Source organism: Seriola lalandi, unplaced genomic scaffold (assembly GCF_002814215.2).
Source record: "Seriola lalandi dorsalis isolate HSWRI2012SDOR001 ecotype SW California unplaced genomic scaffold, Sedor1 jcf7180002054502, whole genome shotgun sequence".
Taxonomy (NCBI): domain Eukaryota; kingdom Metazoa; phylum Chordata; class Actinopteri; order Carangiformes; family Carangidae; genus Seriola; species Seriola lalandi.
Window position 1 is genome coordinate 667,577 of NW_019525055.1, and position 26,418 is coordinate 693,994.

The following is a 26,418-nucleotide window of genomic DNA, read 5'->3' on the forward strand; positions in this document are numbered from 1 at the left end:
TTCTTGGACTGGTTGCCTGGCAACCTCATGATGCCAACAAGGCTCCTGGATGCTGCTAAGCCAGGCCAAGTAATAGTCCAGCACATAACCCCCAATGAAACTGCAACTTGTTGTTTTTACACTGGTTTTTGTCCAGATTAAACAGACGAGATATTGTGTTAAATAGTGAGCTTAAAGCTTATCGGCTGCTGGCTCCACCTTCATATTTCCCATACAGATATAAGAGTGGTAGAGAAAGAGGCTTTTCACACAATCACAGTCCTACTGACTTGGCTTTTATTTCATTCTTTTTTTCTCTGCAGATCTTCTCCTGATGGCAATCCAGTCAGGAAAGCACAGCAGCCCTATCTGACTCATCCGTTACCAAACCGTAAATCAAATAAATCCCCTTCCTACTGACTTTGACCCCTTCCTCATTTTGCTCCTCTCTCCAGGGCCAAAAAGAGAACATGTGGTCTGATGGAGGACTGATGGGGGAAAATATCCTCTGGATCATTGGCAGGTATCGGACAGAAAGCTGCACAGCAATTACACACCATTCTAATTCCATGTGTGAAAATAAACACTGCTGAAAACAAGAAACCACGCAATGACACAAAAGTCTTACAAAGTTCATGGAATATTTCAAGGCTACATTACTGTAAATCAATCACAGAGACAGCACCATTTCAAGCTGTATCCTTACAGAAAGAAGAAGTAGAAAAAATATGAAACATGAAAATAGAATATTTTCACAGATTTATTTGAGACAAAAGCAGAGGCAAGATATGGATACATACAAATGCATTTCTTAGTTGGGACTGAAAGGGAAACTAGAAAAATGACAAAAGCAAAATTTAACTTTGAGATGAACAACAACAATATTACATAGAAAGTGAAACTTTGTCGATAAACTTGGCCATTTTGATGTCCCGTTTTGACAGTCCTCCACAGTCGTGTGTAGTCAATGTAATCTGGACCTGCGAGGACACGCATTAGAAGATAAGAATTGTTTGCCGTCACAAAGTGATCACAGGTGAAGCAGAAAGAAGGATAATTAAGACACTATAACTGACCTCAGCTCTGTACGTAACACACAGAAATTAGATTGATATTAATGTTCTCATCTAAAGAAAGGGATTACACATATTTCCAAAAATGTAGAACAACTTTATTTCTATATGCCTTGAGCCATATAAAGTGGCATAAGGTTATAATGTTCAGTTTTTTTTAGAGAGGTGTTGATTCTGCTGGTCATTTTGGAGACTGTAGTTTTTGTGTTGCTGTATATATGTATCTAACGAACTGGCAACATCACATATATCGTCTTTTTATCTGACGGGAATTGTGATAAATTCAGCGACCAATACATTCAGAAACATTTGAGGGGATGTTTTTGGCTCCAACCAATGAGGTTCGACTCAGCCAATGAGGTTGCTCCCTGGAGAGAAGCTCTGGCTAAAAAAAAAAATGCTTATAAACTCACATTTTAACACTGACAGCCACAAAAACAGAACAGAGCATGAATGAATATTAATAGAATATTAGCAGGGGCTCAGTATACAGCATCTATTTTGTCGAGGCTGAACCTCAGTCATTGTGGGATTTATATGTAAGTGTCTGGTGGAAAGTGCTGTGGGGCCCAGAGACCTGTAGCACCATTCTACAGCCACTTTAATAAAGAGTGGATTAGGAGCAGCATTCCTCTCAGAGCGGCCCGGTCCACCACACAGTAACTCAGTGGCTACAGCCTAATGCTGAGAGATTTTCAGGGACTGGGTTTGTCATATCAACCATTACTTTATTTCTGAGGCAGAGAAAGTGAGAGAGTGTGTGTGAACGTTGGGGTTGCGCGGGCTTCGTGGAGGGGAGGTAGAGATATTTGCAGAGCTTTTCACAAGAAAAACGATGGGATTACAGTGTGAAGCTACTGCGTTTTTTTTGGGTTTTTTTTTTTGTTTTTTTTTGTTGCTCTGACTAATGAAGTATGTTTCAGGCTTTGAGGGGAGAGCTCTCCAGGACCAGTGAAGATTGTTTGACATGAAAAAATCAGACTTTATCCAGGGTTGATTGATCTTGGTGTGTCTGTAATTTGTTATAAACCAACCGTAGCATTGTAAATATGGCCAGTAACTCAAACACGTAGCCATGATATCACTGTTTGATTCTACAAGCCGCGATTTCTGTAATGGATACCAAACAAACGCAGCACTTTAAGTGAAACCTCAATCACTATTACAAAGTGTGATTTGAACCATAATGTGGACACAGTAATTACCTTATTATAAACATTGAACCATTCTGGGTGATGGTTCATCTTCTCTGCCTGCAGAGCCACCCGAGACATGAAGCCAAATGCCTGGTTAGGAAGAAACAATCAGCTGTCAATCAAAAATAATTCAGGAAGTGGATTTCTCTTCTAACAAAACCTGCAGTGCAAAGCGACCATAGTTACCATGAAAAGGTCTCTTTATGCTATTCCTAGTCTGACTTTTTTAGTCTAGTCTGCCTTCATTGATGTAAGTGAGGTGGACAAAATATTGGCACCACTTAAGACTTTATTTAGATCTTCTCACCTCTGTTTTATGTTGGGAGTAATCATTTGGTTTTCCAGCTGAAAAAACGGAAGCGTATAAAAACTGCCTCTTCGTTTCACATTCAGAAATCTCCGCCTCACTGCTCGTCAACATAAACACTTCAGCCAACTGCTCTCAGACTTGCTGCGAAGCACTTGACACAAAAACATCAATGTCGGAACCTTATCAAGAGAGAGCACTTCACTTTGAGTTGAGTTACAGCGGCTTAGAACAACATTCTCATGTGCTATTAACCATTTACTGCCTATGAATGCTAAAAAGGGGGACTTACAGGTTAACCAAAGGCTCAAAAGAGACGGACAACAGATTTTACGTTCATTTTTTTGAGTTTAATGTAACTGCATGAGCGAGGGGTGAGGAGAGGAGAGTCGCTCAGCAGCGTATTTCAATGAAAGTGATGCGATTCATAAAAGAAACAGCCAAGAATACGTAATTGATCATTTTGTTAAAAATGTTACATCAAAACCATGAATTTGATTTGACAAAACTTCTTCTACTAAGGTCTGAGTCAACACACTGAGGTAAAAACATGCAGCAGCAGACATGTACGGCCCAAGGAGCAATGCTGCCATCTGAGGCACAGAGAGGCGCATGTAGAAAAAGCTCATGAATGCATGTGTGCATGCTTCCAACGTAAGGAGCAGAGAGCTTGCATGCACACATGCACAGTCTTCATATTTCAAGTTGGGCATGTGGCTCTCTCCAATCACAGGCCATCCAGGGAGTGATTATGGTTATTCTAATTATCTACAAAGAGAAGAGTGAAATCCCTCGTCATGCCCACCGTGAGGAGAGGGAAAAAAAAAAAATCAGGTAGACCTATTTAAGAGCAATTTCCCACTGCAATCTCAATTAAGCCCCTAAATACTTCCTCCCTGCCTAATTAAATCAACTGAAACACCATTGTTTACAGGCCATGGCTACGGACCCGTCAACCACCTGACATGACGAAACAGAATTACTCTCACAGAGGAAATTGCGTTTTAGCCTTTTTAGTGCGTTGTAACCAATTTCTGAGACGTCCTGTTCGGTGCCCGTGCAGTGCGACGCGTGTAACACGATCGGCAGCTTGATCAAATTGGTTATCAAGGAAACCGTCTCCTGATCAATTTAAGTAATTGGCATATTCCTGCAACTTGACCCCACTGGCACCAATTTGGAGACTGAGGCGGTCTGCTTTTTCTCAGCTCTCATTGGCTCTAATGGAGATGGTTAAGCAGCCTGTCATGTCAGGTGTTGTCCAAACATGTCCTCTCTCTCCCCCCTCCTCTCGCTCTCTCTCTCTCTCTCTCTCTCTCAGGATAGAGCTCAGACTAATCTGCTGCTGAGGAACATTGAGTGACAGGTAAAAGGATTCTGTGTGAACACTTAAGGGGGTCATGCACATTGTCCCATTTCAAAACTTGTGTCGTTTTTGGCTTCAGCAGGCAGCCATTTTTTAAGTGAAAAAACCCGCCGTACACTGCTCAGCACCAAACAGCAGACAGACACGGGTATTGACTAGCCAGCGAACATAGTGGAGCACAGCTGAAGAGCCAAAAAACAGAAAAGAATAGACGGAAGATTGGATTTACATTCACACACGTCGGACTCCAAATAAACAACATTGTTCTGTAACTGCGGGATGTGTGAATAAGCAACTGTTCACCATATCAGCACAAGAGATGATGATATGTCAGTAATGTGTTCACACCTTGTTTCCACTGCCCCCAGGCAGCCCAAAAAAAAAAAAAAAATCAGGCATTAAACTTGCAATAAATATTTAACTCCTCGGCTACGTTTGAGGATTTTGGTTCGCAGTCCAAATGTTGTATGCCGTTTGTGGACCGGGCTCATGACTGTAAGAAAATAGTGTTGCATTTTGCTGGAGCGATTTCATATATGAATCACCGGAGACAAACGGGCTCCCGGCCTTGATGAGCATGTGTGAAGATGGGTGCACTTCCCTCTTTAATACAGGGAGGATCCCTTTTAACTCTACATGTCCGCCAAGTGGATCACACCACTCTGAAGAAAAATGATCACAATAACACAGTTGTAGATTCACTGACATTATGATGGGTCTGTAACTGCAAACATCTGCAGTCACATCTGCCTGATGCATTTCCACACATTTCCAAACTTGGCAGAGGAAGGATCTCACAGTCTGGACCAATAATTGGTCACTTCACTTCAGTTTTAATTCAAGAGGTATATTTGTCTTCTAAAGCCAGCTCATGGTATGATGAAGCTCGCTGGTGATCAAGAACAAATGCTGTGTTAGTATCCAAATAAGTGTGTTTTCTATTTACATTTTGAATGAATTGAATTGACAGGAACCAACCCCTACCAGAGCTCACACTCATTATCCAAACTTCAAAGTGCTGTAGAATATGCGAGCTACAATGCTTGTGTCACACTTCGCAAAAAATTACATGTCCCTGCTTAAAACTCACTGATGTGCAAACGAACCACAGAGCAAACCATATCGTGGAGCAGAAGGGAATGTGAAACAGAAGATGACAAGTTCAATCTGCATGCAACACAAACCCTGAGAAAGACTCCTCATGTCTCAAAAAGACAAAAAATGAGAAGGGAGAGAGCACGGACAGCGGTAATCTCCCACTACAAATGAATTGGAGTTGAATGTCCGAGAGCACCTGAAATCCTGAAAAGGCCTGGAAAATCGTGCCCTACATCGGCCTCCTCCCACAGGTGGTCGTCCCTCGGGGGCAGTAAGCAGAGTAGCGGGACACAATACTGGCAAAGTGGCGGTGCTGCGCCTGTAGGTCACTTCTACGCCCACCACTTGGGCCAAACAAGAAAATAAAACCAACGCTCAACTCCCAGCTGAGGTCTTATGACGACAGAGGTCAAGGACTCTCCTTCTCAAAGTGCTTTGTTTACCATGTTTGTATTGCACGGGCCACACTTCTCGAGTCAACAGGTCAGCCAGCCAGTCGGCTATCCATCCTTTCAGACAGCCAGTCAGCCATTCTTTCCAACTGGCCCGACAAGCTGTAGCTGTCAAGAGTCAAATAATTTGACATGACATTATGCAGGCCCCCATCTCAAATAATCAGAAACACCCGAAGGTAGACCCCCACTATGCCCCCTTTCCCCACGCACCCGCTTTTGAGGAGTCATTTTGGTGCTATTACGGCATGATTGTCATACAACACTGGATGAGACAATTTGACGTCGGAGCAGAGTGGTGTTCTCTCTCTCATTGCGGCCGTGGGCTGGAATACAGGACTCAGTTTCAAACACATGTGTCTGTTATTTACAGATCGGTTTTCCACTGCCGCGCGGTCCAGGGGCTTAGAAACGCCTGCTCTGCCTTGCCAGGACTAAGTGCATGCAGATTGTGCCTACTCTTACTAGCCTCTGACTGACACACACATGCACGCTGATGTTATGTTCGAATGCACATACACAAACCTCCTCGGCGCGCACACAAATATGTGCAGACACACACACACACACACAAGAAGACAGGCCGCTCTCCTCCATTACACACCACCATGACTACCCGATGATTACCCTGCAAGCCCCATCATCACCCGCGTCAGCGCCGGCCCCCTGGAAAACCTTCGCTCGTCCGCAGTGAAAGGCAAGAACGCTGAGAATTGCACAGCGGTGCCGTTGATGATGATGATGATGATGACCACACCTCTTATGTCTCATTTCTCTTCATTCCCAAACAGCTCTTCACAAGCCTCCATCTGGCCTGACAACACTGCCTGCTAAGTTGACATGTAACTTTAAGCAAAATATCGAATAATTATGAAGCCAAGCTGCCAAGTGCTGTGGTTCCTTCATGTAGTAGAGAGAGGTCCGCTGGGCATGTGCAACATCAGAGGTATTAATCTTCTCAAATAAACCTTCTTAAAGTTGAGAAACACGGAGAAGAGCTTCAATTTGATACTCCGTCAAAGGTGATACATGCTCTGCTATGCTGTGAACACTTAAATGACCAATATCGTGTGCAACAAATGTTCACGCACGTCAGCTCCTATTTATGTAAAGAGTGTCATGTAATGCTCAAGCATGGCGTTAAGGCCAACTTATGCAAACCCCCTCATTAACTGCAGGGTTACCAGCAAGGGCTTAAAAAGACACCGGGCTCGTCAAAAGGCAGCAGACGTCAGGGCCATTTTAGCTTACCCAACGACTGATAGCCAGATTATTCAACCACCTCCGCTTGGGCGCCACACCTCGCGGCTTCCCTCCAGCCATTTTGACAAGATGAGATGAATGCAGGACGGAGGTGGGAACTGAACACCGCTTAGCCGGTTCACCGGCCTCTCACTCTGAGTAAAGGGTATGGTGAGTATGTATACGTGTGTGTACATACTAGATTTAGTTGACAGCTTTTCCCAATTATGTCAAGTTTTTGAACATTTTCTTGACAGAAATTTTACCAGTTTTCTGTGTTTCCAACAGAATTTTATTTTTGTCATGGTTGAAAACGTTTATTTTACGACACCAAAACTGACCACTGCCTTAATTCTTTGAGGGTTAGCAGCTCTTTAACAACACCTTGACTCACCACACCCATTCCATAGTAGACAAAGTCTGGTGAACTCTGGGAACAACATACAAAAAAAAGGAAATTGAACATTAAATTAAGTTAGAGCTGATTATTTCCACTACTGACTAATCTATCAAGTAGTTTTACGATTAATAATTTATTCCTTATTCAAAAGTATTCATTTTGTAATAATATGAAAAAAATGCTTATCTAAATGTTTATTATTTTTACTTAATAACTGACCAAGATGATACAGGTGTCATCTTCGTCATCGTATCATCATCATGATTCTCAGTATTTGTCGAACCACAATTGTAAATTGTCAGTATGTCACAGAAGAACTTATTACATAGATAAAGAGCACGAGTCGATATCTAGGAGGTGGCCGGTGTCAGCAAAGTAATTCATACACAAATGTGTACGTGTGTGTGCGTGTGTGTGTGTGTGTGTGTGTGTGTGTGTGTGTGTGTGAAACAGGAAGAAGGTTAGCTCTGAGAGTTTGGTTTACCCAGGGGCTCAGTTTTAGTTGTAGGACAACTTATTCAACACAAGCAGAGCAAGGCCCATAACGAGACGCAGAGGCTTGATGGAGATTTGGTGGGGAGGGAGCCCTTGACTGAATATAAAAAGGGGGGATCAGCCCCCAAGAACGGAGAGTGGAGACGGAGCTGTCTGAACACAGCACCGCTCTCCTCAGAGATCACAGCAGCTGCTTCAGTCTCACAATTGGAACTTAAGTCCAGAAGCTGTGTAGACGCGGCAGCTTTTTCCGGTGCTTGTAATGTGGTTATTGTCTGCGGTGAACCGCAACTTTGGTGTGTTGTTTGTTTCAAGTTTGTTTCATATTCTTTTTTTGTTTTTTGCTGCAATATTTCACCGTAAATGTTGCAAAATGTTGCATTTCCATTCAGCTGCTATTTGATTTATATCTTAACTTATGTCAGCAAACATTTTGACACTGAATAGCTTTTTAATATGACCTCATAACAGTTGAAAAAAGCAGCTGTGTGAAGTTTTACTGCATCACGGCACCATTGTGTTACATTTTGGTGCTCATTTTGAGGTTGAGCGTGGAAAACACAACCTCCCTGTCCTTTAAATATTCGGAGGCCTGACTATTCAAAACTGAATTTCAGTATACATTTGTATACATGGACATGTATTGAAGTCGCTGAAAGGTGAGGAGAACATAAAGGCAGCAATATAGCCACTACTAAGAGGCAATCTCAAATTAATAATACAAATATTTACTTACAATAACAATAAACTGTATGTTATCATATCAGCAAGTATCAAACATGAGTTTTGTGAATCTTTGCAGCCCTTTCACTTAGAACGTCATCTATAAATGCCAATTTTCCCAGGACATGCAAGGAAATGCTGTTTAACACTGATTTGAGTTTGTACATTGATAACGGTTTGACACGAGAGGCCATGTAACATGAGATTTGTAGCACCTAAATTAACTAAGTGAACTCAGTTGATGAAGTATCCTAAGTAGGGCTAAGACTAAAGTTTGATTATTGATTAGTTTGTTGCTTAATTGTTGAATCAATCAGTCATTTAGTGTCAGGATATTGTGAAAAAACATCACAACTTTCCTTAATCCAAGGAGTAGTCTTGAAGTCAAATTGGTTGTTTCATTAAATATTCAGTATTCAAATCACGAGTGGACATCCTCAGTTTCCTGTTTAACACGTTAAACAGAAAATAGTCGAGGAACCTCTGGACACAGACGTTTACCTGGTTGAAAGTTTCTGCTCCTTCGTTAAGAAATGGCTTGTTCAATTTGCAAGAGAGACTCAACACACAAACCGCTCATTTTTCCATCCCGAATGCAGCTTTCGAGTGATTTTATTCGTGGGGGAAGAAGGAATGTCATCGATGTCAACCTCAGCTAACATAACACAACAGTTGAGCATGCACAGCTCACCTCTCCTATACAAACTGCATCTTAAGGTTACCCATTTCACTTGTGTCGCATGAATGTTTCCACTTCATTCACCGAAATGTAAAGCAGATGGTCATCTGTAAACATACATAACATAAAGCTTGATGCATAAACAATATCAGTGCCTGCGACTTAAAAACATGCACAATCCCAACCAAAATTTACAGTATTAAAGACACACATACATACACATACACACACACACACAAACACACACAGATGTTTCCACATATGATTGCAGGGATTCTCACTGACCAAAGCGACTCCAGAAAGAGGATTTCACCTCTCAAACCCGATTAAATACGCTGGACTTGACGAGGAAAATAACTCACATTTACTTCTCAGACTGCTGCCACTAACAACGCACAGTGTACCCACATGCCGCAGATAAATTGCTGCGCCGGTTACAACAGCATCATAACACTTTCCACTTGCTGTAATCAAAGAAAAATAAACTCAAAAAAGCAAGTCCAGCTGTCATGTTCTTTTTAACTTCATTTGCAGCTATGAGTGGCTCTGTGCCTCAAGTATTCAGCTCCACTTCAACAGACTGTCACTGTGGATTTACATAGTCATGGGTACAGCTCTACCACCCCCTAGAGACCACAAGAGGAAGTGTTTCAACTCACAGAAAGGGGATTTGTTATTCTCATTATAAACTCTCAGGGATCTGATTTCCTCAAGCCCATCACTCGCAGATAAGTGGTGAATGGAAATCAGCCAGCATGTCGCTCCTCATCTCCATTCCCCGCTGGTAAAAGCCCTTTAAGAACAGCCATGAAAAACCAGCGAGAGAGTTTGTGAAAATGCATCAGAGAATTGGAGGGAAGGGGGGGGGGACTGGAGATGGAGAATAAAAGACAGTGAGAAAGAAAGACGGAGAGACAGACGAAAAGAGTTGCCAACATGTAAAATTGGAACAACATGAGCTCATTCCCCAATAACATGGGGCACAGAATGGGAATGAGAGACAGACAAAGACAGAGAGAGACAGAGATGGGGAGAGGAGGGTGGCAACGAGCAAGAAAAAGAGGGAAAGCAAAGCACATCTACCAGAAGGAATGATGGGGTTGTTAGTGGTTTGTGAACCAGATGAAACATTTTAACCAATTTGATTGTTTGTGAAAGAAATCATTCTGATCGAAACCCCAATTGCTGCCAACTGGCTGCCTGGCGTGTCTCAGGGTAATGCAGCCTGACGTGCCGGGGTAAGAGGAGAGGCTTTAGAGCCAGGAGGAGCAGATGGGGGAGGTCAGTGCTCGCTCCTCGACTTCAAACACGGGGAAGTGTAAAAACAGACTATTTTAGGGGCTAAAACAACTAACGACAGGATTAGAGGAAGTCCGCTAAGTGGCCTTGAGATGTTGCAGTTTACTCCGCCCCAATACAGGACTGAAGTAAAGAAGCAAGCAGACTACCAGCGCTCTGCCAAAAAACATATCTTTTACCCCCAGAAGAGTCAGAACTGGTGTCAACCGCCACGAGGAACACAATATCTATGATACTGCAGAGAGCTCCGGCTTGTACCGATTTGATAAACCCCACCCATCTGGTACAACAAGCATATTAAATTAAACACTTAGTAGTGTTTGCAGTACTTCTAAAAGTAAGTCTATTACTCAGAGTCTCCTGAAGAATGGACCCAACAACAAACACCTACAACACATTCATAACACCCATCTGTTGGCTTGTTTCTGGAGCTTTCAATCGTATCACACACCTTCATCAGCTGGCCGTTTTATATGACCACTTGTTGTCACATGACCAAATTGTATACAAGGGTCGCAATAACAACCGTGCAAGTTCCATTTACTGAAGAAGGCCAAGGGATACAGTCAAAAGCCCCAGAAAAAGCTAGGAAGAAAACCTCGAGTTTAGTAAAAAAAAAAAAAAAAAAAAAAAACTAAACTAAGAATATTTTACAGAAACACGAGATAAATTGTGTATCTTCATTTCACAAGCTTTTTTTTAAAGTGCAGAATGTTGTATAAACACTCACAATTCATCAGGACAAGTTACACTATGCAGCAGCTAAAAACACATTTTTTAAACGTGTGTTGTACATATAACTGCAGGTTTTCTTCCTTATCTATCTTTTTTTTTAGCACTTCTATTATTTTTCACTTTTGTTTCTGGTTTAAATCATTGATGTAGCCTACAGTGACCTTGCGTGGCTTGAAAAACACTTATTAATATTAATAATCTGCAAAGGATCCTCAAAAATCCTTTATCAAATGGCACAAATTACATAGGACACCAGCCTTGAACTGACCAAAATGTGTCTGTAGAATAAAGTAACAATTTGGCAGTGACTGCTTGTTTAGACTCACTCTTGGTCGGTTACTCTCTGATTAAACATTTCCTAATATGAATCATAACTTTGTTTGGTTTAGACTGTGTGTTATTTGGGCCACGTTCTTGATCAGCTGCTCGTGTTGAGACAGTGTTAAATACTGATGCACTGAGAAGTTTGGCTTGTATTGTGAAATGGGAAAATTTTTATATCACGGTCTGAGAAACAGGTGATTCAGTCAAATTAACAGAGATTGTGATTACAAGTTTTTGAAAGAATGAAAAGAGTTTAAAACTGACACTTTGTCAGATTATTTAATGAATACATGGGCACAAAGGAAAAATGTGTTATGCAAGTACATTTCATAGTGTATATCACTCGTCAGGTTTTTTTGTGTTTCAATCATATTTTCTGTTTTTATAATTTGCATAATGTGCTAAAATATTAATTGATTCAAAAAACATGTTGATAAGTAAGTAGTAAGGGATTTAGAAATGTTTATCAGTATTATTTGTATTGCAATTCAGGTACTCTGTTGACACCATTATATTTTGCATTTGCAGTCATTTAAGCATTACTTTAAATAAAAACTACTTCATTATGTTTCATAGCAACATAAAACTTCACATGCAGTAACACTTTATTACGGCTTCCAGTATCCCTATTTTCCACTTTTTTATGTGAGGTCCCCAGTGTGCTCTGTCTTAGTTAGAGTCTGATCACGCATGTACCACTGATCAGTGAGGAGGAATAATGGCTTCTCTTATAAATGACAACCTTTCGACAGTCAATAATGCTTTTCTTTGCAGGTAAGAACCAAAAAAGAAAATCCAGGAACCAAAAGGAACCAGTGAAAGCAGAGAGAAACCCGCCCCATGCTCCACCTGCAACCAATCAGCGTATAAACACATGAATTTGTGCGTTTCCGATGGTTAGCGAGCTGGCCGTGCGTCTGGTGATCTGCGTCCAGATCCCCATCAAACAAACCCCCAGCCAGCGTACAACAGCCCCCTGAAGACCACAGCGGATCGCAGACGCAGACGGATTTCAACCGCTACAAAAACTGAAGAAAAAATGAAATGTTTCATCGAAGACTTTACCAGCCGTCTGGAATAACAAACTACAAACTTTAAAGCAGATGTCAGCTGCCTGTGTGTGTGTTCTTTCTTTCAAGAAAAACTAATATACACACTCTAATCAGCTGCACAGATTTTGTGATCCCAGGGAAGAGTTAGAACTGTTCATCTCAATAATTTGAGGGACAAAATTATTTTTATCTGACTTGTATGTTCTTGTATGCAAGGAACAGAAATCAGACACACCCACACCTAATCTAAACGTACCTGTCTATATAATGACTTCACTGTCAGCCTTACCTAAATGTAATCTTAGCCTTAAATCCAAATCTGAACCCAAAACTAAACCAAAGCAAGCAACAAAACAACCTCATTTTTACAAAAAATGTCCATAACTCAATGATGTAACATTTAGTCTAAAAAGATTAGAAGTACATCGACATAAATATATGCACACACACCTGATTAAAGGTTTTAAAGTGAAGCTCTTTGAAGATGGCATCACGGTCCTCCACCTCCATCCAGCCAGTGGCCCTGAGCTCCATCACCAGCTCCTCCCGGGCTGCAGGGGAGAGCCAGTGGGAGTCCGACGACTGGAGGCAATCACACACAACCAGTGCATTAGTTGTTTTGTCATAGTTATTACATTGGTATGAGCACTTGTTCTGTGTTTAATTGCAAACACACAGTCTGCAGTGTTTGTTTCAGTTGTAAAACAGGGAATTCATTATTACCAACATCACATTTAAACAACTAACATTTTGACTGATAAACCACATTATTGTCAGTGGTTCTTAGTGTTTATTTTTTAGATTTCTTCTAACCCAAGGTCATTTAAATGCAAACGTGCAGGTCTGCCTTCACTGACCTTGTGAGTGGAATCACAGGTTTTAACTTTCCTGGTGCTATAAGCACTGCGCCCGCCAGGTGGCAGCCTAGCACCGAAAATGAGTACTAACGTTGGCTTAATTATTAAGCAAACAAGCAATGGCCTCACAGAAGTCACATTCGTATTTACCTGTATGATTACTGAATGTGAACTCAATGTGTCTACCTTAAAAAAAATCCCACACCAAACTTAATTTGTAATTCTGAATCAGTTTAATATTGGCCAGCTTATTAACGACTTCATTTATAAGGCTTGAATTGTTACAACCCTCACACGTCAGACCTTGACTTCGCAATCTTCCACAGTATTCAAATCCCAAATAACGAAATAATAAAGTAGCCTAAACGTTTGGGGTAGAGCAGAACTGATGAATTCATAAAGTTTTAAATTTCTAGTTAATACTGTCTGGCGAGTGATATCCACCAAACTAATTATGACGAACTTAAGAAAAGGTCCGATACAACTGAAATACGTCACAAATTCTGCTACATATGCGCATCGTTTCACAGCTACACGTGCAAACCTTAAATTTGGAGTTTTTCTTATGGAGTTTGGCGTGTGTTTTACTCCAAACGACAAAGGACGGTGCGGATCATACGGGGCTTTCACCACTTGGCATTTCAGCGCCCAGAAGTTTGTACGGCGCTTGGCTTGTCTCGTGAGACTACACTCACACCTAACAGCAGCCTCGCGTGCAGTACGTAGATAAGATGCTTATAAATGCTAACGCTAAGAGACTGGCTGTCAGTGCAACACTCACCATTTTAGACGAGTTGTTCCTGGAGAGCGGAGGCAGCAGCAGACTGCTCAACCGGCACAGATTGCTGCGGGGCCATGAGCTGCCCGTCCTCAGGCTAAACATTAACCCAAACATAACCTGCGCTTTGTCTGCTGTCCCTCTGCTCCACTGTCACCTGTTCTGTTCCTTGCTTGTCCTCTCACACTTCACCACAGCTGTTCACTGTACTGCCTGATTAAAATCCCAAATAATACATGAGAGTCTGGTTATGCCAAAGTAGATGCAGGAGGTCTTGCAAACCAGATCGTCTCGTCACTGATCATGAACACGTACATTCAAAGAAAATCAATTATGATTCCAGAAGATTATTAATGCATTATTAGTTCTGAAAATATAATATGATGCAATACCATTTATGTTAGTTGATAAAGGTTGGAAATGTAATGAAATCAGTGTGATGTGGTACACGTCACTGCAGCTTTTGCTTTCTGTGATCCTACCGACCTCACATTAATAAAGTAACAGTTTGTACTTTGCACTGTTTCATTATGGCTGGAAATGTACATTGAAAACAAACACAAGGTCATAGTTTTGACATGTGTAATACAGCCGACAGCCCTGAAATGTAAACACCCAAAAATCATTATATTCTTTATTATAAATCACAATGGCTCAAATAATTAATTTTGTTCATCAAACACTTAAAATATAAGCAAATTAGCAACTGTTATCAAATAATGTTTTACATCTAGTGACTTGTGGCTGTTTGTGGGTGTGTTTTCAGTCTTGATGTTCATGCTCTTGTCCGGGTATGAGCCAGCGGATGCTGTCTGTCCGCAGGATGGCGTACAGTGTGAAGCCTGTGATGAAAAGGATGGAGAAGACCAGCAGCCAGTCGATGCTCTTCACTGGGACGCTGGGGAGGGGGCCCAGGCGGTCTGCGTCAGTCACGTTTCTGTCAGGGCCAGCTTCAAACCCTGGAACAGATTGTGTGTCTTAGGGAATACAGCTTGCTTAATGAGCAGTGTTGGAATATACAGACGGGGGACAAATTAAAGGAAAAACCAATATGAAATGTCTCAGTAAAGTGTTGGGCCACCATTTGAGCTATTTCTACTCCATTTGTACCTGTCTGGTTGGCGATGAAGGAGGTGAGCATCTCCAGCGTTCTGTCTGTGTGGTTGAAGCGAGCCATGGGTTTGGCCCCCTGAAACAGAAGGATGTTGGGCACTGCCACGGTCCCGAACCTCGTGGAGAGGCTGGTGGAAAATATCGAGCCGGTCAAGACACAAGAATTACAAATAATGATTCAGTTTTTGAAATACCTTTTTGATAGATCCCTAATCTAATTAACTAGTTTACTAGCTGCTAATGTAAACTTGAGTTAAGCTAATGTTACCTGAGCCACAGCCAAGAGGGTCATTTCCTCTTTTAAAGCGGGCTTTCACAGGGGAAGAATGACACATTCTAAAACCATTCACCTGCTGTGTTGAGAGGCATCAAGTGCAAGGAAGTGCATGCTGGGAAAGACTCGGGGCAGGGCGTTGAAGTGAGGTGCCAGGCTGGCTGAGAACTGGCACCAGGTGGTGAAGAACAGCACCACAGAGCACTCTGTGCTGTTAGCATTCAGGTACTCCATCAGGTCCTGAGAGAAATGAGGAGCAGGGACAGGGATTGAGGGATGGGTTTAGTTTTCTCCTTATGAGAGAAACAGACAGTTCACTCCTCTAACATCTTCATCTGAGGAATAATAACAAAGGTCTGTGTGGACTTTTTTACCCTGACAGTGAGACAACTACTGTTGGTGCCAAGCAACAAAGTGCTCATTAACCAAGCATCAATAATCAAGTTTTGTGAATGAAGTTTAAAATACAACACTAGTGTCTTAGGTCTATTAGAATGAAGCAAAAGGGTTAACAAAACAATACAAAACTAGATTTTGAATGAATTCTGAATTCTAACATCAGACTACCAATATCATGAATGTATGATTAGAGAAATGATGGCAAATTTAAAAAGTGTGTTAAGTACTAAGTTGTCTTAAAAGTAATACATTAGGAAAACGACATTCAGGTGTGTAGTGTTAATGGCACTCCTCAACTAGTGAGCCTCAGGGGGCAGCATGAATACCTGCGAAGCGTTGAGGACATGCACAGTGAAACTGTCCATTCCTGTGATGTTCCTCTTATCACAGTTCACCTTGTACGTCTTTGCAGTTTCCGTGGTGTTCTGTTCCTCTGTTGCCGTGACGTCGGCACGCACTATGTCAAGAGTGACCTGGTGGTAAACAACCAAGGAGAAGTCAACTGCTGGGTACCCAATTCTTCATTGTATTTATTTTTATCTGACCTTACCTGAGGCCTACAGAACTGGTGCTCAGAAAACCAAAACAAAGCTTAAAGGGAAACCACCACCAATTTTACTCATGATAATCACTTTACTCTTCACAATAAATATCACTGAGCCTATGGTAACAGATGTTTTCTGTTGTTGTGGTGGGAACTTTCTGAAGCATGAGAAAATAACCCAGATTATTTCATCAGGCCTTGAGACTTCAAATTCTTAACACACCATGTGTTACAGAATGGCGGCAAGGACTTTGAAAGACTTGGTCCTATACCAGCCAAAAATCCATTTAAAGATGCTATTGATTATAAGCACAAGTTCCAGCATTTGTAAAGCTTGACCTGTTCTAAGGACTAATGAGTCAGGATATGTCTGCCTCTCCTGCACTAACTCTGAGCAATCTCTTTCTTTTTCCTTAAAGAAAAAAAACACTATTCTTAAAAACTATTCAATACTTAAAACAAAAAACATTAATCAAGAGAAAAATAGGCAAACATGCAAAAATAATATTTCTATTATTATTTAGTCTTTATTTGTATATTGGAGATACATCTATTATTTCATAAATTTCCCATAAATTAAAAGAGCACTTTACTGATTTACGGTTCCAACCTTCAGACTGAGAACCACTGGTCTCAGTGATTTACAAGAGTATTTATTTACTCTGTTTACCAAGTATGTTGCCATCCATTCATAATCATCTGCCGCCAGAGTGGCGTTTAATTTTTATGACATCCATCTTCATCTTGCCACAACGGGCAGCAGCAGCAAATATTCTCTGGCCATTTTTACTGAACAATTCACCACCTTGATGTGAGGGAGAGACAGGAAGCCTCACACAACAGTTGCTTATCACCAGCCAAAGCCACACTGTAGTAGCATTTTAGAGGAGGTGTCTACTCCTTGCCCACACTTCTCATCAGGCTGAAATATGCAACAACTCCCATTCACATCTCCTCCTCATTGTGCTTTTAGTCACCAACCTGCTGCGACATTTCAGTGCTTGTCTCCTCCAGCAACACTCCTTTAGCAGCCAGAACAGGTGAACCACACTGTGCACTGTTCTCATCACAAGGGGGGGAGAAGCCTGACTGGAAGTCTTTCACATTTTTTGGGAAGAGGGACTCGATGTCAGATGGATCAATGGGGGTTTCAGTGCCCATCACAGCATCTGCAATCTCAGCTGTCTTGAACTGCCGCTTCGGCAGAGATTCCAAATCTTCTGATTCCACAAACTTGGGGCTGTTCTCCAAGTCGGAAACTGCATCATCTGACAGCATGAGCTCCAGCGATGCATCATTCTCTTAAAAAATTAAATAACAGCACATGAGTCTAGAACAAATTAGGGCTGCAACTATCAATTAGTTTAATTATCAATGGATCTGATGATTATTTACTTGATTGATCAATTAGTTGCTATCAATTAGAGAATGTCATAGTCCAAGGTCCTAGGTGACCTCTTCAAATGTCTTATTTTGTTTGATCAACTGACCCAAAGACATCCAGTTTACAGGAACAGAGAAAAACAGAAAATCCTCACATTTGAGGAGCAGGAACAAAACTGAGGCGCAGACAGAGGTAACTGCCTCCTCTACTGGTAAGGTTGGGACATTTTGGCATTTTTGCTTCAAAACCTACCTAAAAGATTAATTGATTATCAAAATAAGTGCAGATTCATTTTCAGTTGATCAATAAATCATTTAATCAACTAATTGTGTCAGTTCTAAAGCTAAAGTGTATGTTTATTAAAATTCTTAAAGTTTACAAACACATTTTGATAAACCAAGAAAGAACACTTTTCAGCTGGTGTTGAGTTAACATGATCTAAGCTAGGTGATGTATACATTTTCCTGAACTTTTATATTTCTTCCTTTCAAGGATTTTTAACCCAATTTAAATGTTATTTGGCGTGAGTGTATCACTAGCTTATCAACCAAAATCCCACGTCAATTGATAACGATAATATGTAGGCTATATACCTTTATTAGCAGTGTACAACATCTCTAACCTCAGCTAGTTTGGGGCAATGAACACATTACGATGATAAAACATTACATTACCCTAAAGACTTCTGGTTCATATTTTCAAAACAAGAACACCAAACTGAGAGTAATAAAAACACTTGTTGACATTAACAAATATCACGTTAGCGTGAAATACAAACTGTCAGTTCGCAGTGTTTTGCTAACACCGTGTAGCTAACAAGCGGCTGTCAGTCTCTTACCTTGTCCTGTCACGGACGGAAGCCTAAAAACACCAGAATGATGCAACACAGAAAATAAGGCACAGGAAACGTAAAGCTTGTTCAATATCCCCGCCATATTTTTCTAATGTATCCAGTTAGACACAAATATGAATGGTTATCACGACATGTTGATATGCGAGGTCATGTTGTACAGCTCATAGGAACCAATGTTTCGAGCTTTGGCGGAATAAAATAAATGGTGCACTTCCAACTTCCGGTAATCAAAATAGGAGACTAGAGGAATTTGATCTAAATATACTTACAAGAAATTGGTGTTACGTTTTGTTTTTGGGTGTGTGTGTGTGTGCGTGTTGTTTACGCGGAAAGACATAAATAAACTTTATTTACTAATTAGGCCCACCACTCAGATAGGTGGATATAAAGAGAAAATAATTATGAGTAGTTTTAAAATATTACAAACATTCACTGAAGCCTAGAGGACAAATGGCTTTGTGAAAATATGGACTTCAGATTGTCTACAATCTTTAGGCACACACTCCCTCTATCAAACTACACCTCTTTCTGAAACAAACCAGCCCTCCTCCTCCTCCTCCTCCTCCTGTGCAGCCTATTCTTCAGGCCCCTCCCCTCTCACAGATCCCATCTTTACAGATGGGTGTAGTGTAGTGACGTGTCAGTGCTGGTGTGGCTTAGATCTCAGCTTTTCTCGGTAAACGAGAGTGAAACTTACTGACAGTCACTGAGTCCTAGAGGAGAAATGGCGCAGCAATTGATTCAGCTAGATCAAGAAAAACTGAGCTGTTCAATCTGTCTGGATCTTCTAAAAGAGCCGGTGACTATTCCCTGTGGGCACAGCTACTGTATGAGCTGTATTAAAACCTACTGGGATGAGGATGATCAGAAGAAAACACACAGCTGCCCTCAGTGCAGGCAGAGCTTCACACCGAGGCCAGCCCTGGTGAGAAACACCATGTTTGCAGAGTTAGTGGAGGAACTGAAGAAAGTAGGACTTCAAGCTGCTTCACCTGATCATTTCTACGCTGGACCTGGAGACGTGGCCTGTGATTTCTGCACTGGGAGGAAGTTGAAAGCCTTCAAGTCCTGTCTGATGTGTTTGGCCTCTTACTGTGAACAGCACCTTCAGCCTCACTACGATGTAGGTCCTTTAAAGAAACACATGCTGGTCGAAGCCACTTCAAAGCTTCTTGAGAACATCTGCTCTCGCCATAATGAGGTGATGAAGATTTTCTGCCGCACTGATCAAAAGTGTATCTGTTATCTCTGCTCCATGGATGAACACAAAGGCCACGACACAGTCTCAGCTGTAGCAGAAAGGGCTGAGAAGCAGACAGAGCTCGGAGTGAGTCGTCAAAAAATCCAACGGAGAATCCAAAGCATAAAGAAAGATGTGAAGGTGCTTCAACAAGAGGTGGAGGCTATCAATATTTCTTCTGATGAAGCTGTTAGTAAGAGTGAGAAGATCTTCACCGACCTGATCCGTCTCATTGAGGAAAGAAGGTCTGAAGTGAAGCAGCAGATCAGATCCCACCAGAAAACTGAAGTGAGTCGAATCACAGAGCTCGAGGAGAAGCTGCAGCAGGAGATAACTGAGCTGAGGAGGAAAGACACTGATCTGGCACAGCTCTCACACACAGAGGATCACTCCCATTTTCTGAACAACTACTCCTCTCTGTCACATCTGAGTGAAGCAACACGTTTACCCAGCATCAATCCTCAATCACAGCAGTATATTAAGGATGTGACAGCGGCAGTGTCGAGGGTCAGAGATAAACTGCTGGCTGTTCTGAATGAGGAGTGGGGAAAGGTCTCGCTGAAAAATACAGGAGTCGATATATTACCGCAACATCAAGAGCCCCAAACCAGATCCGAATTTTTGAAATATGCTCGTCAAATCACATTGGATCCAATCACTGCAAACACATTTTTGTCACTATCTAAGAGGAACAGAAAGGTAACATTGATGCATGAACAACAGGTGTTTTGGATTCACCCAGAACAATTCTTTAAATGGTGGCAAGTTCTGAGTAAAGAGGGTCTGACAGGACGTTGTTACTGGGAGGTGAAGTGGAGTGGTAAAGTTTTGATAGCAGTTGCATACAGGGATATCAGGAGAATGGGGACAAGGAGTGAATGTGGATTTGGATACAATGACAAATCCTGGGCATTAGAATGTTACAGTGGTAGTTATACATTCATTCATAACGGGAATTGTACATCCCTCTCAGGACCTCCGTCCTCCAGAATAGGAGTGTACCTGGATCACAGGGCAGGTACTCTCTCTTTCTACAGCGTCTCTAGAACCATGAATCTCCTCCTCAGAGTCCAGACCACCTTCACTCAGCCTCTCTATCCTGGACTCTGGCTTCTAGGTTCTGCAGGAGACACTGCTGAGTTGTGTTAGCTCAAGAAGACAGGAGTAATTACACAGTGAGAGTTTGTGATCTTCATGTTGTATGTTTGGACCCTTTTAATGCTGAAACATCATGGGTGGTGATGTCTTTTTTTTCTTAGTTTTTTTGTTTTTATTTACATCACAGATGTTTAATGAAAATGGTAAAAGGAAAGGTTTTCTTCTTCTACACACAGTGAGGGTTAATCTACCTGCCAAAGATGTTCCGTTGATATTTGACTTTTATTTTGAAAAATCATGTTTAAATTTAATAAACCTTGTTCTGTACATGGGGAATAATACACACCTGAGAAACGACTGATGAAAAACTATTACCATATCAGTGGGCTTAATTATATTTGTATTAAAAGAACAACACATGTAAGATTCAAATAACTCTTTGGAAGTTGGATCTGACTTTTGTTTGCTTGTTTGTTTGTTTGTTTGTTTTCTAGTTAATCATATTTTTATGGATGTAACTCATATAATTTTTTGTTTACATGTTTAATCACTATATTTATATTATGTTGTTTGGAATATAAATTGAATAGTTTGTACAGCATTGCAAACTGTAAGGCCAATATAATGTTAACACAAAATTGAATAAAGTCTCTTTTAAGATCATCATTAGCACAATACCTAAATAAAACTCATTGTACCACAGGCTAATGTACAGTAGAAATGCCTAATAATAAAGATACAGCCTGGAAATGCACAGAGAGTTTTGCTCTTTTCTTTTAAATGATTTAACATTTATTTTACAATTTTGCATTTTAAGACAAATGAAAGGAAAAAGATTTAAATCAGAAAAAGGAAAATGTGTTTTGATCAGTGTATTGCAGCATTGCTCTTTGACCAGCAAGCGGTGCTATTTTATATATTTACAGCATATCAAAGGGCCATGCCCACTGTTCATCCCCAATCACCTTTTTACCTCAAAGTATATATCATGTGTGTCAAGGTTTTGTGGTAAGTAGGACCCAAATGCAGTCAAAACTTGGTGAACGGTGCAGACAGGTTTATTAGCCAAAATAACAGACATGAACAGACGATGTGAACGAACCCTGAGCTAAACAGACGAAGGGGAGCACAAGGACTATATAGACAAGGGAGGCAAGGGTGATTGAACACAGGTGAAACACATTAGGGCGGGGCAGACAATCACCACAGACACAGGACCAAGACAGGAAGCAAAACACTGACACAAGGAAACCATTTACAAAATAAAACAGGAAGTGCAAAAAGTCCAAACAAAACTAACAAAAGGTGTCTGACATAGCAAACCATGACAATGTGAAGGAACATGGAGGCTTTAAATGGCAAATATGTCAGAATTAAATGTTGAGAGAGGTAGGTGAGCTTTTTATAAGTGCTCCTCCGTGGCTGTAAAAGATCCAAGCAGGTTACTTGTTGCTTATTTTCATGTTATAAAAGTGACAATATAGTAATAAAGGAATAACTGTGAGTTTCAACAATGTATCGTGAACAGAAAGTGTGTTTAATATTCTGCTGAGGACACAGACTGTGACATCCCACTCAGACTCTTTGTATTTATTTCAGTTTTATTTCTTTTACAGTTTTATTTTGTAATCTCTTACCTCAGGTATCTCTGGGTTTTTTTACTTCCTGCCTTTGTGTTTTTTTCTCTGCCAGTTTATTTTGTTCACTAGTGACTCATTATCCAATCAGCTTCCTGTGTCTCAATACATCCATCCTCTCCCCTGCAGTTTCCAGATTGTCTTTTTACTACTTTAGTCAATCTTTCATATTATTCCCATTACCATTTTGTGTCTTTGTATATGGCTTTTTTTTACCTGTTCCTGATTTTTCCTGTTGTCTGCTCCTCATCTGTATTTTTCTATTTTGAACTTTTACTTGGTTTCCCGTGTGATCCCTGCATTTGAGTCAGTTCCCTGGTTTATGATTGTTACACAGTCACCTAGTGTAACTACCAAATTCTACCTGTAAAAATATGAACTTCAGATTGTCAACAGTTTTTCAGCACACACCCTCCCTCTCTCAAACTGCTCCTCTTTTTGAAAGAAACCCCAGCCTGATAACCTCTCCCTCCTCCTCCTGCTCTCAGAGTCCATTCAACAGATATTGTTTGTTCCCTCTCCTCTCACAGACCTGCCTCTTTACAGATGGGTGTAAAGACCATGCAGTGACGTTTCAGAGCTGGTGTGGCTTAGAGAACAGCTCTTATATGTTAACAGAAAGTGAAACTTACTGACAGTCACTGAGTCCTAGAGGAGAAATGGCGCAGCAAGTGATTCAGCTGGATCAAGAAAAACTGAGCTGTTCAATCTGCCTGGATCTTCTAAAGGAGCCGGTGACTATTCCCTGTGGGCACAGCTACTGTATGAGCTGTATTAAAACCTGCTGGGATGAGGGTGATCAGAAGAAAACACACAGCTGCCCTCAGTGCAGGCAGAGCTTCACACCGAGGCCAGCCCTGGTGAAAAACATCATGTTTGCAGAGTTAGTGGAGGAGGTGAAGAAAGCAAATAGATCTACTTCACCTGATCATTTCTACGCTGGACCTGGAGACGTGGCCTGTGATTTCTGCACTGGGAGGAAGTTGAAAGCCTTCAAGTCCTGTCTGGTGTGTTTGGCCTCTTACTGTGAACAGCACCTTCAGCCTCACTACGATGTAGGTCCTTTAAAGAAACACATGCTGGTCGAAGCCACTTCAAAGCTTCTTGAGAACATCTGCTCTCACCATAATGAGGTGATGAAGATTTTCTGCCGCACTGATCAGCAGTGTATCTGTTATCTCTGCTCCATGGATGAACACAAAGGCCACGACACAGTCTCAGCTGTAGCAGAAAGGGCTGAGAAGCAGACAGAGCTCGGGGTGAGTCGTTATAAAATCCAACGGAGAATCCAAGACAGAGAGAAAGATGTGAAGGTGCTTCAACAAGAGGTGGAGGCTATCAATATTTCTTCTGATGAAGCTGTTAGTAAGAGTGAGAAGATCTTCACCGACCTGATCCGTCTCATTGAGGAAAGAAGGTCTGAAGTGAAGCAGCAGATCAGATCCCACCAGAAAACTGAAGTGAGTCGAATCACAGAGCTCGAGGAGAAGCTGCAGCAGGAGATAACTGAGCTGAGGAGGAAAGATGCTGATCTGGCGCAGCTCTCACACACAGAGGATCACTTCCATTTTCTGAACAACTACTCCTCTCTGTCACATCTGAGTGAAGCGACACATTTACCCAGCATCAATCCTCAATCACAGCAGTATATTGAGGATGTGACAGCGGCAGTGTCAGAGGTCAGAGATAAACTGCAGGCTGTTCTGAATGAGGAGTGGGGAAAGGTCTCGTGGACAGTGACTCATGTGGAAGTTTTACCGCTGCAAGGAGAACCTAAGACCAGAGCTGAGTTCTTGAGATATTCACAAGAAATCACACTGGATTCAAATACAGCACACACACGTTTGTCATTGTGTGACAGGAACAGAAAAGCCACATTGAAGAGTGAGTTCCAGCTATATCCAAGTCACCCAGACAGATTCCTTGAACTGTGGCAGGTCCTGAGTAAAGAGGGTCTGACTGAACATTGTTACTGGGAGGTGAAGTGGAGTGGGATGGTTTCTATAGCAGTTGCATACAAGGATATCAGCAGAACAGGGCCCAGGAACTATTGTAGATTTGGATACAATGACAAATCCTGGGCATTAAGATGTTACAGTGGTAGTTATGAATTCAGACATAACAATAATTGTACCTCCATCTCAGGCCCTCAGTCCTCCAGAATAGGAGTGTACCTGGATCACAGGGCAGGTACTCTGTCTTTCTACAGCGTCTCTAGAACCATGAATCTCCTCCACAGAGTCCAGACCACCTTCACTCAGCCTCTCTATCCTGGACTCTGGCTTCCAGGTTCTGCAGGAGACACTGCTGAGTTGTGTGAACTCAAGTAGACAGGAGTAATTACACAGTTTCTTCTGCTACACACAGTGAGGGTTAATCTACCTGGCAAAGATGTACTGTTGATATTTGAACTTTATTTTGAAAAGACATGTTTAAATCTAATAAACTTGTCATCATATTCTGTACATGGGAAATAATACATACCTGAAAAACGACTGATGAAAAACTATTACCATATCAGTGGGCTTAATTATATTTGTATTAAAAGAACAACACACGTAAGATTCAAATAACTCTTTAGAAGTTGGATTTGACTTTTGTTTGCTTGTTTGTTTGTTTTCTAGTTAATCATATGTTTATGGATGTAACTGATATCATTTTTTGTTTACATGTTAAATCACTATATTGATATTCTGAATGAATTGAATAGTGTGTACAACATTGCAAACTGTAACAAAATGTTAACACAAAATTTAATAAAATCTCTCTTTTAAGATCATCATTAGCACAATACCTAAATAAAACTCATTGTACCACAGGCTAATGTACAGTAGAAATGCCTAATAATAAAGATATAGCCTAGAAATGCACAGAGAGTTTGGCTGTTTTCTTTTAAATGATTTAACATTTATTTTACAATTTTGCATTTTAACATGAATGAAAGGAAAAAGATTTAAATCAGAAAAGGAAAATGTGTTTTGATCAGTGTATTGCAGCATTGCTCTTTGACCAGCAAGCAGTGCTATTTTATATATTTACAGCATATCAAAGGGCCATGCCCACTGTTTATCCCCAATCACCTTTTTACCTCAAAGTATATATCATGTGAAGGAACATGGAGGCTTTAAATGGCAAATACGTCAGAATTAAATGTTGAGAGGGGTGCGCTTTTTATAAGTGCTCCTCCGTGGCTGTAAAAGATCCAAGCAGGTTACTTGTTGCTTATTTTCATGTTATAAAAGTGACGATATAGTAATAAAGGGATAACTGTGAGTTTCAACAATGTATTGTGAACAGAAAGTGTTTTTAATATTCTGCTGAGGACACAGACTGTGACATCCCACTCAGACTCTTTGTATTTATTTCAGTTTTATTTCTTTTACAGTTTTATTTTGTAATCTCTTACCTCAGGTATCTCTGGGTTTTTTCCTTCCTGCCTTTGTGTTTGTTTTTCTCTGCCAGTTTATTTTGATCACTAGTGACCCATTATCCAATCAGCTTCCTGTGTCTCAATACTCCATCCTCTCCCCCGAGTTGCCAGATTGTCTTTTTACTACCTGGTAGTCAAGCTTTCAAACCATTCCTATTACTAGTTTGTAATATGTTTGTATATGGCCTTTCACCTGTTCCTGATTTTCCTGTTGTCTGCTCCTCATCTGTATTTTTTTGCTACACTGACTAACATCACATGTATGAACTCAATTCAGGCTTAAGTAAAACATTTTGAACTTTTACTTGGTTTCCCGTGTGATCCCTGCATTTGAGTCAATTCCCTGGTTAATGATTGTTACACAGTCACCATGTGTATTCTAACTCTATAA

The 26,418-nt window shown here is 41.0% G+C and overlaps 4 protein-coding genes across 4 annotated transcripts; 2 read left to right on the forward strand and 2 right to left on the reverse strand.

Annotated features, from left to right (window-relative positions):
• Nucleotides 1–726: 726 nt before the first annotated feature.
• LOC111659988 (pterin-4-alpha-carbinolamine dehydratase 2) lies at nucleotides 727–14,219 on the reverse strand. Its single transcript, XM_023413087.2, has 4 exons — nucleotides 14,059–14,219; nucleotides 12,871–13,002; nucleotides 2,258–2,338; nucleotides 727–959 (listed from the first exon to the last, which is right to left on the reverse strand). Exons 1-4 carry the CDS (start codon nucleotides 14,170–14,172, stop codon nucleotides 864–866), a joined length of 423 nt encoding a protein of 140 aa, XP_023268855.1. The 5' UTR covers nucleotides 14,173–14,219; the 3' UTR covers nucleotides 727–863.
• Nucleotides 14,220–14,623: 404 nt separating this feature from the next.
• On the reverse strand, nucleotides 14,624–18,813 carry txndc15 (thioredoxin domain containing 15). The gene is made up of 6 exons (XM_023413086.2): nucleotides 18,608–18,813; nucleotides 17,367–17,686; nucleotides 16,168–16,314; nucleotides 15,519–15,682; nucleotides 15,166–15,296; nucleotides 14,624–15,014 (listed from the first exon to the last, which is right to left on the reverse strand). The coding sequence occupies exons 1-6, from the start codon at nucleotides 18,702–18,704 to the stop codon at nucleotides 14,818–14,820; spliced, it is 1,056 nt and encodes a 351-aa protein (XP_023268854.1). The 5' UTR covers nucleotides 18,705–18,813; the 3' UTR covers nucleotides 14,624–14,817.
• Nucleotides 18,814–19,277: 464 nt separating this feature from the next.
• LOC111659950 (tripartite motif-containing protein 16-like) lies at nucleotides 19,278–21,714 on the forward strand. Its single transcript, XM_023413047.2, has one exon. The coding sequence runs from the start codon at nucleotides 19,347–19,349 to the stop codon at nucleotides 21,009–21,011; it is 1,665 nt and encodes a 554-aa protein (XP_023268815.1). The 5' UTR covers nucleotides 19,278–19,346; the 3' UTR covers nucleotides 21,012–21,714.
• Nucleotides 21,715–23,222: 1,508 nt separating this feature from the next.
• LOC111659949 (E3 ubiquitin/ISG15 ligase TRIM25-like) lies at nucleotides 23,223–26,331 on the forward strand. Its single transcript, XM_023413046.2, has one exon. The coding sequence runs from the start codon at nucleotides 23,257–23,259 to the stop codon at nucleotides 24,925–24,927; it is 1,671 nt and encodes a 556-aa protein (XP_023268814.1). The 5' UTR covers nucleotides 23,223–23,256; the 3' UTR covers nucleotides 24,928–26,331.
• Nucleotides 26,332–26,418: the final 87 nt, after the last annotated feature.

Bases quoted from the DNA above. Each gene is read 5' to 3' on its own strand.
- LOC111659950 (XM_023413047.2), top strand. From the start codon at position 19,347: ATGGCGCAGCAATTGATTCAGCTAGATCAAGAAAAACTGAGCTGTTCA.
- LOC111659988 (XM_023413087.2), bottom strand. From the start codon at position 14,172: ATGTTTGGGTTAATGTTTAGCCTGAGGACGGGCAGCTCATGGCCCCGC. The intron at 13,003-14,058 runs GTGAGTGTTGCA...GATTGCCTCCAG, and splicing joins GGAACAACTCGTCTAAAATG to TCGTCGGACTCCCACTGGCT. The intron at 2,339-12,870 runs GTGTGTGTGCAT...CTTCCTAACCAG, and splicing joins ACTTTAAAACCTTTAATCAG to GCATTTGGCTTCATGTCTCG.
- LOC111659949 (XM_023413046.2), top strand. From the start codon at position 23,257: ATGGCGCAGCAAGTGATTCAGCTGGATCAAGAAAAACTGAGCTGTTCA.
- txndc15 (XM_023413086.2), bottom strand. From the start codon at position 18,704: ATGGCGGGGATATTGAACAAGCTTTACGTTTCCTGTGCCTTATTTTCT. The intron at 15,683-16,167 runs GTATTCATGCTG...CATTTCTCTCAG, and splicing joins ATGTCCTCAACGCTTCGCAG to GACCTGATGGAGTACCTGAA. The intron at 15,015-15,165 runs GTACAAATGGAG...AATCTGTTCCAG, and splicing joins CTTCATCGCCAACCAGACAG to GGTTTGAAGCTGGCCCTGAC.